We start from the raw sequence: 16,786 nt of genomic DNA on the forward strand, positions 1-16,786 counted from the left end.
TTTCTCGGTGAATATTTATTTATTTATTTATTTTTCAATTGGCATGCCACCCATCTCCCCCCAACGGGTGACTCTGGGCAGCTCACAATTAAAATCAGAAACCCCATCAACAATTAAAAATCCCCCCATAAATAGTTAAATAAATAATCCATTAAAAATCAAATCTAAACAACAAACCCTGTACATAAATACTAAAAACATTCAAGATGATTGGGGGGGGGGGGCAAGGTCAATCACCCCACAAGCCACCTCCACTGGTGTGAGCTCCCATCCAGCCCCCAGGCCTTCTAGCACAGCCAGGGTTTCACTCCTTTCCTGAAGGCCATGAGAGTGAGGGCACACTGGACCTCAGGAGGCAGATTGTTCCATAGGGCGGGGGCCACAGCAGATAAGGCCCTCTGCCTAGACCCCACCAGTCGAAATTCCTTGACCGGTGGGGTCTGCAACATGCCCCTTATGCTGGACTGAGTGGGGCGGGCTGAAATAACCAGGATGAGACGACTCCTCAGATAACCTGGTCCTGTGCCGTAAAGGGCTTTAAAGGTGATGACTAACACCTTGAATTGGACCTGGAAGCAGACTGGCAACCAATGCAGCTCGCGTAACAGCAGTGTTATATGTGCCCTTCTAGAGTCATTCAGAACTGTCCGCGCCACCCCATTCTGCACCAGCTGTAGCGTCCGGATACGCTTCAAGGGTAGAGCGTGTTACAGTAATCCAACCGGGAGGTGACCAGGGCATGAGTGGATGATGATGGTGATGATGATGATTGGTCACACAGTCAGCCAGATGTTTAGATTGGATTTGGCATGTATTACTACTACTACTATTATTATTATTATTATTATTATTATTATTATTATTCAGGAGAATCCTTAGAAAGAAAAATCCTAACAGTATGGAAATTGCTCCCTTCACAGATGTATAAAACACAGAAATATCCCTAGCTCTTCATTTTTAGTTCTGTTTACAAAGAATTTCTCATCATAAAAATATAGTTCCAAGAAAGAGCATGAATGGAATTGACTTGGTATTTCATTCTGTAAGGTATGCAAGAGTTGTGTATTGATATTTAATGTCATTAATACTTCTCTGCCTTAAATATCATTAGTAATATACCCCTATGGGAACATCTACAATTCCAGTTTATGTTGCATTCTAAAACTCAGGCTTCTAGAACTGTAACATTTGCAGTACTCATCATTTTTTAAGCTTGTAATTAGAAAGGTAATAAGATATCATTTCTAATTCAGAAGAAAACATTGTGTTTTATTTTCCTTTTCCCCATTTCTTGCTGAAACTACAAATATTTTGGGGTCAATCACTTATTGCTTTTGTGAAATGTCTATAATCCAAAGAGAGCCCATGGATAGGACCAGACTGCAAGTACAAACATAACATGGCTTAGAGGGGTTAGAAGCTCCCTTATTATTCAGTAAACAACAGGTCATAAGGCACCACATTATTTCTGGATTCACTATTAATCTCCCTGAAGCCCACTAGCAGAACTCAGTGAAAAAGGAAAGCACAGGAGATGGGGAAGCCTTGACCAGGTTAACCATATATAAGTTTGCTGTTAAATATATACACACATAGAGTTTTTCTCTTTAATTATATAGCTACCATCTATCTGTCGTAGAGCAGCATGTCAAATATTATTATTATTATTATTATTATTTTTATTATTTATTGGATTTCTCCCCCACCCATCTCCCTCACAATAGGGGACTCTGGGTGACTTACAAAAAACATCAAAACTATAAATACATCTCAAACACATAAAACATCCAAAATTTAAAATAATACTAAAGAAAGGAAGATCCAAGCAAATGGCAAATCAAGCTGCGGAGAGCTGGCCACTACGGGGCTAGCCATCCCCCTGCTTGAAGTATTCCCTCCCCACCCCAGGCCAAGTGGCAGAACCAGGTCTTCAAGGCCCTTCAGAAGGCCAGGAGTGAGGGGGCCAATCGCACCTCCGGGGGCAGAGTGTTCCAAAGAGCAGGGGCTACCGCAGAGAAGGCCCGCCTTCTGGACCCCGCTAGATGGAGTTCTTTTACTGAGAGGGTCCGAAGCATGCCCTCTCTGTGCAATCGGGTGGGACGGGTTGAAGACATAGGGGAGAGGTGGTCCCTTAGGTAACCTGGCCCCATGCCATGTAGGGCTTTAAAGGTAATAACCAACACCTTGAATTGGACCCGGAAGCAAACTGGTACCCAATGCAGCTCGCGGAGCAATGGTGTTACATGGGCCCTTCTTGGGGCTCCAAAAATAATTCTTTTCCAAACTGCTGCCTGCCAGATGTGCCAGGATTCCAACTTCCAGAATGCACTTGGAATTCTGGTAATTGCTATCTCCACACATCTGGAGATCACCATGGCACAGAAAGCTGTTATATATTATATTGATGCTCTGAGGGTTCAGAAAAAGGTTGAAACAGCATACGTTAAACTATTTTAAATAGCAATTTAACAGTTTGTGTAGGTAAGTGACTGGCAACATCATTCAGTGAAAGCTTCTGTTATGATTACACTCTGTAGTTCTTCTAGTAGCTTAATGGCCTTTGGTAGGGCTGTGCAAAGCATTCAAACAGAGCACCTCTCAAAATATGTTAGCATAAGTGAAGCACTCATCCTTGATGTGATAAAACATCGACATCCTCTGGAAGGCTTTCACACCTGCTACAAAGGAAATCACTGCTTGTCAGGCAATGCTTCCACTGAGACTGCCAACAAAACTAAGTGGCTGAGCTTACCATGAATACAACTGGAAATTCTGCTTTCACTGCAACAGTTACAGCCTGCCTGTGGTTTTATACAGATGTTTCAATATTCCTTGAAGCATTAAAAATGCAACTGTTTTAGTATTTTGATAGTCAGTGCTTTGTGAAGCACTCTTCCTGAATGTTTTACATAGTTCTAACATTGAGTACTTCAGTTGAATGTGATGACAAACAACATTTAGAACATGAAGTGTGAGTGCTGAGGAGTGTGGCTTACAAAATGCTGAGGGACGCAATCTTAAAGTGTGATGTCACATGACCACACCACTTAGTGATGGCAAATCCAACAGTCCCGGTTGCCGTCATTAACTGAGGACCATGCAGGTTGTTAAGCAAGGATCTCACGTGACTGAGACGTCTGACTTTCTGCCAGCCTCCCAATGACTTTGCTTGTGGGAAGTCAGCTAGAAAGGTCACAAATTGCAATCGTGTGACCATGGGGATGCTGCGACTGCTGGAACTCCAAGGAGCAGTCATAAATACGACTTGTTCAGTGCCATCACAAGTTTGAACAGTCACTGAACAAGTGGTTGTTAAGCGAGGCCCACCTGTAATAAGATATCAATCATATTTCTTACTTGTAGGGAAGTGGAGCTACAGAAAAAGTCAGATTTCACAGCCCTTTTTTAATAGTAACTGATAAACTCACACTGCAATTCTACTATGTTAAGATCCATTTTTGTTACAAGTACATTTTGTTGACAGAATTATGCAACAATCAATCATGATGAACATAAAGGAGCCATAGTTGACTGATTTAGCATACATTTTATATGCAAAGTTTGATCCCTGACACCTTCAACTAGTCAGGGAAAAGGAGGGTGGCGTGGGGTGTCAGCTGCTAGCAAAGTTCCCTCTGCAACCAATATTGTATTAAATAAATAGTTTGATTAGAGCTACTTCCTATTTTACTGAAGGATGAAAACAATGAATTATGAGAGAAAGAGAAGGATACTGCTTCTTTTTTGTTATATTTGGTTTTGGGAAAAATGTCAAATCTCAGGAAACTCGTACAGCAGGAACTGCCTACATGGTGTCTCCTGGCATTCCAAATAACACCTACTTACTTCAACTAATGTAAAATAAAAATATTCCAGAAATCATTAAAGCCTTGTAATATTTCAACTTCAGAGACAACTTTTTTCAAGGACACTTAAGCCAACCCACAACAGCATGTGAGATATCAGACTGCTGACAAGTTGTAGAACCTCCAAAAGTACAGTATAAAATACACATGCAGAATGATCAAAGTTCCAAGGAAAAGTGAAAAAAATCTTGTTCTGAAAAGTTTATTACTTCAGATCTCATATTAGGCATCTGTTTTCATAAAAGCATATGACAAAAGGTTAAACCAGAGTTACTATGCTGTTTGTGACCCCCTCCACATGGAATGGTATTAAAAAACTGTCATAAGGTTTTTTCCCTTATGCTTTAGCCCAACATGCAAATAGAACTTGGACTTTTGACTTATAAAGTGGTGGTGACCTGTGTAAATATTGTTTTGCAATATATTATTCCTTCTGTACTACTGTTTTATATGATCAGCAATTAACTTTTACATGCATCAATTCTGTTGTGAAGGTGTTGGTATCATTTCATTCTAAACTGTTGCTTGATAATATGGCTTTTTAAAAATTTTACTTGAGTTCTCCCACTCATTTGTACATTTTTCTCTATAACTATAATGTCCCTTGTATAAACATATTAAATGAGTATCTTAAAGACCCACCATTCATTTCCTTTACTGAGGTACATATGTTGACAATTCTCACAGAGACAGTGAAAGACAACACACTCTACTGTGTTGATTTTAATAAGATATGGTATGCTTAGCAGTGTTTGGGATATGTACTTTATACACCTTTACTTTGATTCTATAGGAAGAAAGGATTTGGACTGAGAAAGACTGCTTAACCACATACATCCTCTAAGGCAGAGAGCATTGTGTTGGGTGTGGCTTTCCAAGAGTTGTTAACAAATAACTTTTAATGTGATAAAAATGGGAAATTATTAAATATGTAATCAGAGAGTACTCACACAATTAACCTCAAATATAAAGAAATTACATTTTGTTTTTGCCTGTTCCCACCCACCAGTTTTTCAAGTGTAGCACATCGCTTTCAAAACCCAAGTATGGCCTTCAGTCTAGAAAAAGTTATGCACCCTGGTCATAGACTACGCTCCCTTGTCTTAATTCCTGACAACTCCTAACAGGATTAACTATTACTTGAAATATGATCTTTATGCCAGTTGGCTGCTCAACCAACACAGCTGTACCCATCACATTCTTTAAGTTGTAAAAGGACGGTCTGCCTAGCAACTTAAGTGGTAAAACAGAAATTGTGCTCAGAGGACTCATGATTAAAAACATACTTTTCTAGAGTCAATTAAATTCATACCTTTTGGGCTCAATGCTAAATGACAAGAAATAGCAGGTACAGCATTACATTCTTTTCTGGTTTCACAAAGGATGCACAAATATACAGATAAATGTACCTTTTACTTAGTTACTACAATATAAAACCTGTTCACTTTTGTACCAGGAAGTTCTGTCATTGTAGGTATAGGCAGAGATTTAGTATCAAATGAAGATACATTAATATGAATCCTTCAAACAATGGATTTGTTTAGCTTTTCCAGGACTTTCTGTTCCATTTGTTTGATACAATTACAGGTAGCTTGTCAAGCACTGTAACTCAGCAGGTCTTTTTAAAGTGCAAGCATGTTCAAGATGCTCACTGTTTGTTTTATGCTACAATAGTGCAAGACCACCACAGAAATATTGTTAAAAGATGCACATTTTTTCAGTTATATGCCAAAAAATAAATGTCATTACTCTCACCAGACAGAGAGCAGGTTTGCACCATCGTGTCAGATGTTATATGATAAACGAATATAATCATCCCACTCACCTGTACATTTTCTTCTGTAACCGTAATTTCCCCTGTGTAAACATATTCAATGAGCATCTTAAGGGTCCAACCATCAACTTCTTTTATTCGAACTTTCTTTGCTTGACTTTCACTCATTTCACCTGCAAAACAGATTTAATTCAGACATTGGCAAATGGAATAAACATGCTGCAATTTATCACACATGATCTTATCAGGGAGCAAAAAAAAAAAAAAAGTAATTCCATGGTCTTTAAAACATGGAATGGCAATATAGCACCCATGGGTGCTGAAGTGCCCTCTAGATCCCCACCCACTCTAGCCAAGAAGTACTCTTAAGCCCTTAAGGTTGCTAAAATTTTGCAAAACTGTGATCTTGGCATCACCAAGAGAATACTGAAAGCCTTGCAGGATTTTGACATCTTAGATAAGATTTCATAATTTTCCAACTTTGTAGCGGTAAAGTGTACAACCACAATTCAAAAGCACCAGGGACCAAAAAAGATGTTGATCTCTGTTCTTAAGGAAGAGAAATAAACTGATTCTCAAACATTATTCTACATGGATATTTCACAAGATAAATCCATTCCCAAACAATCTTGAAATACTGAATAAATTTGGAATTAAAGAGCAATAATGAAGCTTAATTTTACCTCCTGTTCAGATTACATAAATATTTTGAAAGACTGGGTGCAGAAAAGTGCCACTGTTGCTCATAAGCTGATTGTTGGAAGCTTAAACGCTGAATTGGACTTATAGGATATGATAACCATATATAGAAAAAACTAGAATTTTAATAAATATTGGAATATACACCAATTTGATCAATTCAATTTATATGTAAAGTGATTTTTAAAGAAATTTCAGAAATTACAAGCATTAATCAAGAGGATTAATATTAGCAGCAATTTGATTTTTTGTGGAATAAAACAATTTTATCTCTATGCAGATATAAGAAGACACCTTACTAACTTGTGGAGGCTGGAACAGGACTATCTGTGGTACCAGAATGGATGTTTATAAAAGAATTCAAAACAAATCTCAGATCTTTTTTCTGATGCATATCCAGTATCTATTGGTTAACAATGGAAAATGCCTACAATGGTTTTTCTATCCACTGTGTTAGAACACCAACTTGAACTACAAGCAAGTGATTGTTAATACAAAGAAAACAGATCCTTCTCTAGCTTTATAACATCAGCAGCTGGCTGATTCCCAAACTAACCAGATCTGATATCTCACTTTTTTTTCTGAGACCTTTTCTGAGTAGAGCATTAACTTCCACATCTCTCCGTGTGTGTGAGCTGCCAACACTCTGCTTGCAAGCCTCCTATGATATCAGAGCATCTCATCTACTGACAATGAAATGTAGAATTGACAGAACATAAAACTGCTGTGGTACTGATGCAGTTTTATCCTTCTCTTTCACTGCTGTTTTAATTATTTGATATATTCATTTGGTTTTCAACTATTTTTATTGTATTTTTTAATTTACTGTATATATATTTAGAAGCTGCTATGAGGACTCAAAGGGAAGCAGAGAATTATTCAGCTACATTAACCACCTGTCATAACATCCAATTACTTTTATTTATACACATTTCAGGAAAGCATAAATTACCAACCAATCCTTAACAAATAAGAGAATCTAACATTTTAATTTTTTACCTAAATCTCTATCTTTTAAGAAATACTGCAGCCAAAAATAATTACTGTTTGAAACAGAAGAATTGTTTTTTAAAAAGAGGCACTTGGTTCCGGAGATGCTATTCATACTCACCAGATGAATGAATGTTTCTTCAAATACACTGAAGGTGATTAAACTGACTGACTTAACAATCACTTGCAAACCAATTTACTTACCTATCCTGAATAAACAGCACAGTTGGTACAGAGCATGAGCAGCCAAAACCCCAATTGGCATAAAAAGCTTTATGCCAAAACATAGTCCAAGCACCTGAAGCTGGATCAAAAAAGCACTAAAATATGCCCTCCAACAATAAGATATAAAGCTATCATCCTCCACCCACACTAACTTTTTCAACTTCCAAATATTAATAGTTTCTCAATCTGTCTCCCCTCTTCCGTGTATTTTCTCTGCTGCAGTCTTTCAACTTTCTAGTTCAGCAGTTTATACACCACATTTTACTAATTAATGGTCACACCATGGATTACTAGCAAGAAAAAACATATAGTCTCCAAGGTGCAGCTTCTGCTTCTAGAAATCAGCTTCAAGAGCAAGGTTTATTCGTTAAAGCCTTTTTAAGTCCACTCTGCATATTTACATACAGCACAGTGATGTCTCAAGGAAAGCCCCATTATATGCCTTTCAAAATGGATTGTGAAATAGTTCAACTGCAAAAGACAAGAAGAAAAAACCAGGTACCTGTAAACATGGCATGGAAATAGGGACTGCAAGATGCTAATACAACTCGATGAGCTGCAATTTCCATGTCTTCAGCCACTATTGTCACATCACATAGTAAGTTTTGACTATTAAGAAGAGACAGAACAAAAATAATCTTATACCGCAGGAAGGATAATCATGGCCCAGTTTGTTACAGGCGATTGTGCAGCAACAGCAAGTTCTGGTAAAGCCCATAAATATTGCATGTTCATATCCAACAAGTTTAATAAAACAAGCAGCTGATAACCAATATATAGATTCTTATCATTCTCCTTGCTAGGAGTGCTATTGAGCCTATCTTTTTTTTTATTAAGGAAAGGGCCTGCAATTTTTTAAAAACCTGATCGGGCTTGCAAAAGCAAAGCTTAAGTGCTGTGAAAACTCACTTCAAGCTTTGGACCCCACTTTGTCTGTGCAAGCCACCAGATTTAAGAACCCCTGTGTTAGAAAGATTAAAATTTAACAATTAAAACAGGAACATTTATTTCTTGCCCAGTCTTATCCCTGATAAAAATCATTACTTTTATTCATAGGAGGGGTTGCATAAATTTATCATTATCAATAGTAGCAGAAAGCTTGAGAACGCCTGCTGCCATATACAATTCCCTTGTACACATACTACTTCATCCTAACAAGCTTACTTGTATCACAAAAGTACAGCAGACGTATAAGAACAAAAACAAGGAAAATTTCCAGCAATTAAGCAGAGTTTATTCTCTAATTCCAGGATGAGAAACTTGAATTATGACTTCCAGTATCTGTTAACAACTGGCCACGTGGAAATTGTTGTTCAATGCTATCTAAAGGCTACAGCTTCCTCCACTTTGTCATGCTACTAATAGCAGGATTTTTCACTTTATAAACAAATAGGCTTACAGTATGCCAAAAAAAGAGGTCTGCAGTACAACTTCATAGATAGCTCTTACTCCTTGATAATATAGGCTTATCCTTGAAATAATGTAGTACTAGGACCATTAAGAAACCTAATTTTCATCTTCAGTCTACAGCAAAATATTAGGTTGTGAAATCATTTTGCTAGGCTTCCTAATCATGCTCATTAGGAAAATTGTCTCTATTTAAGGAATAATTGATATGATTAAATCTTGTTATACTGAATAATCATCCAAAATGGATTATAAACAGCAAATAGCTAAGATTTAGTTTGGTCACATCTCTAATTGTAAAGCATAATGGATACAGTATGCAGTATAATGAACAAATAATACAGCTCCAGAACAGAATATCTCACCAATGTATTCTAAAAAGTTTTGTAGAGGCAGGCCTTATCAAGATTTTGTATACATCCATAACATCTGTAACTTTGATGAATGTAGGTCCTTGCTATTTTCAGCAGAAGAACAGGGAAAATATATAGATAAAATCAAAATCCCACAGATTGCTGTTTTCCTGTTCTCTAAGAAATCTGCTTCCATACATATCAGTAAAAACTAAGGCACACAAAAACATGTCCTTGAATATAACAGAAATTAAATTCTCCATAAGCTATGGCTTTAGTTCAGCCTAGTTCAATTCAAAGGTTAAGGCAACCAGATGAAAAGGGAGAAAATGTTATGATAGCATGTTTTGGAAGGTTCCATGTAACGCAGAAATCTCATGTGCCTGTAGGACTAAGATTACAGAAACAGGCTGTTGCACATGTTAACTGGAGACATTATTCTCATTTTCCAGATGTAGAAGCAAGGAAGAAAAATAGCAGAAATCACATGTACAATTAAGTAGAGTCAAAAACTAAGCACTCCAAGATATTCATCCAATGCTCTGGTTCAGGAATAACAAGTTCCCTTCAAATAGGAAGGGTTGCAATTCTCAGAAATCCCAACCAGAATGCCCAATACATTCTTAGAATATCACCTTTTGGGAGGCTGCTGTAGTTACAGAAACAAGACCATGTACTGTTTTATTACAGGCAGTCCTTGACTTACAACCACAGTTGGGACCAGAACTTCTGTCACTATGCAATGCAGTTGTTAAATGAGTTGTGCCCGATTTTACAAACTTTTTTTTCATGGTCGTTAAGTGAATCACCACAGTCATTGAGCAAATCTGGCTTCCTCCATTGACTTTGCTTGTCAGAAGCCCCCTGGGAAGGTCACAAATGGCAATCACATGACCCCAGGATGCTGCAACCATCATAAATACATGGCATTTGCCAAGCGCCCACATTTTGATCACGTGACCATGGGGATGCTGCAACGGTCATAAGTGTGAGGACTGGTTGTAAATTGAGGACTACCTGTATTTGGACTCACCTTATAAGGAAATCTGTCATGTTTCAAAGCACCACATATTACTAAGAAAGACAGCAATCACAAAAAGGCAAAATATCATTAAAATATTACAAAATATATTAAAAAAGCAAAATATCTGTGCATCATAAAAAATCATTTCATATTAGTTGCCAAGAATGTGTGTTAGGCATCTTGAGTGTGTCCACTGCATGTATCTCCTAGCTGAAGATGTGAAGGCAATAGTATTTTGGCTCATAAGATAGTCTTTAGGTCAGAGATCTTAGCTTGCCTAGAATAGTGAAAGGATATGTAGGATAAAGCAGGGCTTTTCTTGTGCCAAAACTGACCAGTACTGTCCTTACCTTTAACAGGAAATGCTGCATGTGTTATGAGTACAGACTAGCTTTGGAGACCTGCATCTGTGCCTGTCAATTGTACAGAGGAAGAATAATGGCATTCTACTGAAGAGAAAAGTAGTTAACAGTGAATGCAGAAAGTACAGGGCAATTAGTCTGTTAAGTGTGTCAGGGAAGATGTTCATTACCTCATGCACCAGTAGATCAGAATTCTGTCATTAAGCAAGACTTAGGAACTGCAGCGCAGCTTTATGCCAGGCAGTAGGTATACAGACAAGGTTTTTGCTGTCCCTGAGAAATGTATGAAGAAGAAATGTGTGTTGTGTGCTTTGCTAATTTAGACAAAGCATATGATAAAATGAAAATTCTTGAATTATGGGATGTTTGGACAAATATGGAGTTGAAAATAGATAGTGGAATGCAGTAAAAGTAGCATACAATGGAAGCAAATCATGTATAAGAATAAGTGGAATATTTAATGAATGGTTCATCACTAAGCAGGGAGTAAGACCTTGGTCCCCTTGTTTAATGCATTTATGGATAAATGTATACAAAATGCTTATGACGACATTAGAGCTTGGTTAGTTGGGGGCATGAATGTGTGTATTTTATTGTATAGTTTTATCCATACTGCTCATACTTAGCTTTCTCTTTGAAAATGTTCACATCAACACAGGAAAATCTGGTGGCCAGACCCCAACATATCAAAGCTAGCAGCTTATTGGTCATTGGCAGGAAACATTTAAAATAAATAAATGGCATAACAAAAAATTAACAATAGTTTCTTTAGTCACATGCCAAAAACAGGTGAGAGTGAAGGCAGAGGATATATGAAAGACACAACGCCTAAATTGTTCAAGCTATGAGTGCACAAGACAGTGAAGAAAAATAGGGGACCTACCCAAAATAGCAGCACCTACAAAGCAGTGGATAGGAGCACAATTAGTGGAGTAGTGACCCAATGGTGGTCTAGTAGTATCTTATCACCACTTTTGTTCCTGTAGTCCCCCACTACCCTCAGAGAAGAAAATATCATCTTTAAGACTTAGTCCCATCATTGTCTATCCACAAGTCTTATCCTCACAGGAATACTTCCATAAGAAATGTAATTTTTCAGGGCAGAGAGAATGACATGACACCCCTAATTTATAATATTTAGCCATAGTCAGCGTTTGAAGACAGATTTGTCACTAATATAGAGCTAGAATTTCTGCCATCCAGAACAGTTATATTATGCAGCTCAACTTTCCCCTTCGAAATCTTATCAACTACCTTTGGAGAGAAAAATAACCACTACATACAATACAATGACCAGACCAGCATTTCATTTAAATACTGCAACTTCATTTTCAACTTTGTATTCCAACAAAGTTGGAACACAATTCGAAAAACTATTAAAGAGACTGCATGCCTTTGAAGAACAATACCTTCTTAATTCATTCAGAACTTTAAAAGCTTTCTTCATGTGCCAAGGATTCACTGTAACAGGACAGTGTTTTTCAGTATTATCATCTTTCAAATCCAGAGGTTTCTGCTGGCATAATTTGGTACATCTGAAAATAAAAAGGATAATTTAATTGTTAGATTGGTGGCAAACTCTCATGCACTAAGTTATTATTACTGATGCTACACTGATTAGGTGTGTATGTGTGTTTTTATTGTTCCAATATATTATTGTTATATAGCTTCTATAAGTTGCTTTAGTGTGCTTAACTGAAGTGGGATAAAGGCACTTGTAATACATTCATAGTTCCTTACAGTTCTGCAACTAAGCCAAGTGAAATGTGTTTTTAGCTTTGACTATGCCTTTGAGCCTTAGAATGAACAACTCAACTCCCAAGTGAAATCCACACTAGGAACAGCCCTAAATTTAAACATCTACAATCTGATTAAAGCATTGATAAGAGATTGAAGTAGCTACCAATTAAAGACACTAAATTAAAGTTAGTGTTAACAGCATATAATGAAAAAGGCAAAGCATCATTTGTTCTTTAATCAGGTCTGAAAGAAAAAAAAAACAGTGCCATTTTCCTGCCAATGAATCACTATAACAGAAATAAATACTGTAACCCATTTTATCATATGTTAATACATGGTTTAATATCTTATAGAAGGGATGGGGAACTGTAGCTCCTAGAATACCTTTACCACTAGCTGGACTACCTGGAGCTTGCAAGCTTTTGTAGTTCAGCAATACTTGCAGGAACACAATATATCCAACCACGTCCTACAGCTTGACATTCAAACAAAGATACCACCACAGAAATGGCAAAGCTGATCAGTAAAAATATCTTATTTGATCAAAGAGAGCTGCTCTGTAACCAAAACTGTCATTTTAATAATTTATTAATAGGGAAAGAACAATTTCTCCCAACTTAATATATTCTATGCATTCAACTATAGCTTTCAGAATAGCCAGTCAGCATGACCATTGGCCATCAGGATGATGGGGAATCCTGGGAATTCTAATTCAACATGCCTGAAGGGCATGGGCTTGGTGAAGGTGTGATCGTAGCAAAAAGCAAACAAAAGCACCATTCCCAAATTTAAGCTACTACACTGACTGCTGGTATGTGATGAAAGATCCATCACGGCACCTGCAAAACTGCTTACTAATCATCAGAGCATTTCTTTGTAACCATTTTTGGAAGCCTCTACAACAAGGATTGGGTCTATTTTGCCCACGAATAATTTAAGAAAAAAAATGTTCACTTAAATCAAGATTTCTATGGACGTATCACTACATATTTTCGAAATAATAATGGCAATTGATCACTTAAACAATGGTAATTAGAAAAAAAAATCATTTCCACAATTTGATTTTTACAGGTTCATTGCATTTCATACATTTTATATGCGAGAACAATTTAGTGCTACTGGGTGACAATAAAAAGTTTGGTGGATAAAGTAGAAGTATTTCTAGAATGACTTTTTTTTCTTTTCTCCTTTAATTCATTTAGAAGAGGCATTCATTCAATCTAGAGGAATAAAAATGATAAATCGGATCTAACTATCTCAGAACATTTTAAATAAAATCCACCCTTTAATTAACCATTGATTTTCATCCACCCTTTTATCCCTCTAAAATTAGCATGCTCACATTTCCTTTAAATCTAAAAAATGGAAATACATGCTACCAAGTTGTCATACTTTAAATTTGTTAAAAGTATTCAGTTTTTTTATGGGTAAATCATTCATTTTCTTACCTAACATTTAAATGATTAAATATTTTAAATTTAAATAATTTTAGTTTAGATAGTCTGGACTATTAAAAAAATTGAAGGTACTGATAAGCTGTATAAGATTTTTAAAACATTGAGTTAAATTTTGTAAACTTGATTAAATGGAATTTTAGTCAGTTTAAGGCAGTTCTCATTTTTCCCATGTGAAGCTTTAAAAAAAACCTTGAATTCTCAAGTTTAACAGTACTGACTAAAGAAAAATGGCACATAACACACAGAGGTTTGAATTAAGACATGGATTTGGTTTCTTCCCAAACTGTTTTCCCTGTCCTCTGTCAAGAAACATTAAGAAATAAATACAAAACCACAAGAGAAAAAAGTGTTAAGAGAACAGGGAGGGAGTCAAATCATACACTGGGACAAAAGATCATCAGCCCTGACTATTTAATCATAATGAAATAATAGTCTTGATTAGCCTTCAGTTTAGGAATGGTAAACTGTTTGGAAATTCTGCAAGTTGTGGTTTCAACATACGTGAAGGGAACAAGTTGAGGAAGGCTGAACTAATATTGGTTCTTTCCAGAGACATCCCTCAGTTTAATCTCGTCAACTGTTTAAATATTTGGCATTAACTAAAGACACAATGGAGTGTACAAGTATTCAAGTTCTCCATCAGTTCAGCAAAACGTTAGAAAAAGCTGGAGAAGAATTTGAAAGCTTACACACTTCTTTTTGTCATTTTTAACTTCTTATACAAGTATCCAAACTGTAGGCTTTGAATTTTTCTGATGGATCAACACAACATTGTTTTCAAGATTATTAGATACAAGTAGGCAACCTGAAGCCCCATGGCCATATACAGCTCTTGGAGACATTCATTTATGGTCCTCAGATCTTCTCCAGCCAGGTCATTATACTTCAAACACATGGTTTCCTACCATTCTGAGGCCAGAAATGCATGAAAACTAGTCGAAGCCTTAAATAGTCTTAAGTACCGGTAGTCCTCTACTTACAATGACAATTGGGACTAGAATTTCTGTTGCTAAGCAATGCAGTTGTAAAGTGCGACATTGCTTAGTGACGGCAATCCCGGTTGCCGTCGTTAACTGAATCCTATGGTCATTAGGTGAGGCAACTTCCTGCTGGCTTCCCACAATCAGTCAGTGGGGAAAATGGCAGGAAGTTGCAAGTCCCGGGCCAGCATGTAAGTGACTGCTGCCAGTTGGGTGAGGGAGTGAGGGGATGCATGGGGATGCGCGAGAGGTCCCATGTGGGTTGGGGAGGGTGTGCAGGGGTGTGGCGCAGGTCGGATAGGGTGAGCAGGGATATGCAAGTGGCCAGCATGGCGCAAGTGCAGAGGGGATGGGGAGGATGTGTGGGTGGGGGAGACTTACCCCAGCAACATGTGATCTTCCCTGCCGGCTTCCCCACTGACTTTCTGGGGAAGGAAGGAAGGTTGCAAATGGCAATCACATGACCGTGGGGTGCTTGGCAACTGGTCATAAGTGTGAACAGATTGCCAAGGGCCCAGATCACGATCACATGACCACAGGGGTGCTGAGATGGCCATAACTCTAAGGACCAGTTATAACCACCATTCATTCAACACTGTCGTAACTTTGAATGGTCGCACGTTGAAGACTATCTGTAAAGATCCTCTGAAGTCAGGCTCAACTCTGATCACCACACATCTTTTTCTGTTGCAACATTCTGAAGGTGTTTGCCACTGCCTTGTTCCAGGATTTGTTTTTTTTTTCTGCCTAGTCCCATCCATAACACCAGGATTTCATAATGCCTTTTATCTAAGGACTAAGTCTGACTCTATTTAGCTTTTTCAAGTTGAGTCAAGACAATAGATATACCTGGGTTGCCTAAAATAGGCTTAACACATTTAAAAAAGTAAAACAAAATCCTGAACATTTGTCTGGAAAAAGAAAAAGGACATCAACTTTGCCTCATTGATTCTTTCACTGCACCTTGATTTCTCCAAAAAGGTTATTTGACCCCTGGCCCCATAATTTATCCATGCACGGTCTACAGTCACTAGAAATTAATACTTGCCCAGGGAGATCTAGTTATCCAACTGTTGCTTTCACTGTATGCATTCACAAAAGATAATTTCATAAGACAAAAGCCCTCACCAAGTAAACAATAATTCTGTATTCTATTAAAATAAAATAGTTTTCCCATCTATTAGTCTTCTCAAAACAGTTCCATGATTTTTTTTAATAAAAATGAAAAGTAGTGCATAATTGGCAACCACTTCCCTACACATCCACTATTCTAGCCTGATAAACAATTTAACACTTACGGATGGTTGTTTTTAAAATAGCCAGCATTTTATCCTGCTGATCCTCACCATGATGCTCAGAAGAAGCAATTTCCTACCAAAAAAAAAAAAGTATACTAGACTAAAAGACAGCAACTACACACTTAGCTTGTGGACATGAGAAATGTGTAAGAGCTTTAAATGCAGACATACAATTAGCTATGGGATTCCCTGTTGCTGTTCCTCCAGTTTTGGAAACACGGAGAGAGATACTGCACTAGACTGTCCAAGGCTCTAATCCAGAAAAGTTCTTCCATTCTTCTAACATTCTCCACACAATATCTTGAGTATACTTATACATAAAACACTGACATTATCATATATAACACTGCCTCTCACATTAGTAGACATTACCCAACTAACAAACAATGGGACTGTTTTATTCCAGTTTAACATTTAATTTCAAATATAATTTTTCTAACACTTTCTGCTTTCCTAGGAACTGGGAACCAAACTTGGGGAGAGTCTTAAAGCAACTTTTTAAAAAACTGAAGATCACAAAACACCTTTCTTTTTCTTACTAACATACTGTAATTTAACAATTTCAGATGACAGTTCATTAATGCCAGCTTAATTCTTCATTCCTTTCAAAT

General features: G+C 37.3%; 1 protein-coding gene across 7 annotated transcripts in view; it reads right to left on the reverse strand.

Annotated features, from left to right (window-relative positions):
- KLHL2 (kelch like family member 2) overlaps positions 1-16,786 on the reverse strand; it is a 65,042-nt gene that overhangs the window by 30,488 nt on the left and 17,768 nt on the right. For 3 of the 7 annotated variants that reach the window (XM_088132643.1, XM_088132611.1, XM_088132616.1), the window contains 4 exons: positions 12,110-12,235; positions 11,584-11,598; positions 8,057-8,163; positions 5,692-5,813 (listed from right to left, as the gene is read on the reverse strand). In XM_088132643.1, coding sequence (XP_087988769.1) covers positions 5,692-5,813; positions 8,057-8,163; positions 11,584-11,598; positions 12,110-12,147 — 282 coding nt within the window. In that variant the 5' untranslated portion in view covers positions 12,148-12,235. Of the gene's footprint in view, positions 1-5,691; positions 5,814-8,056; positions 8,164-9,326; positions 9,586-10,347; positions 10,369-11,583; positions 11,599-12,109; positions 12,236-16,786 lie in introns of those variants that run through there. The other 4 variants (XM_088132625.1, XM_088132631.1, XM_088132646.1 and 1 more) reach the window with 3 other exon arrangements.

Source organism: Python bivittatus, unplaced genomic scaffold, assembly GCF_059951505.1.
Source record: "Python bivittatus isolate LINGU-HERP-01145 unplaced genomic scaffold, Pbiv_v1 ctg000070_np1212, whole genome shotgun sequence".
In the NCBI taxonomy this organism is placed as follows: Eukaryota; Metazoa; Chordata; class Lepidosauria; order Squamata; family Pythonidae; genus Python; species Python bivittatus.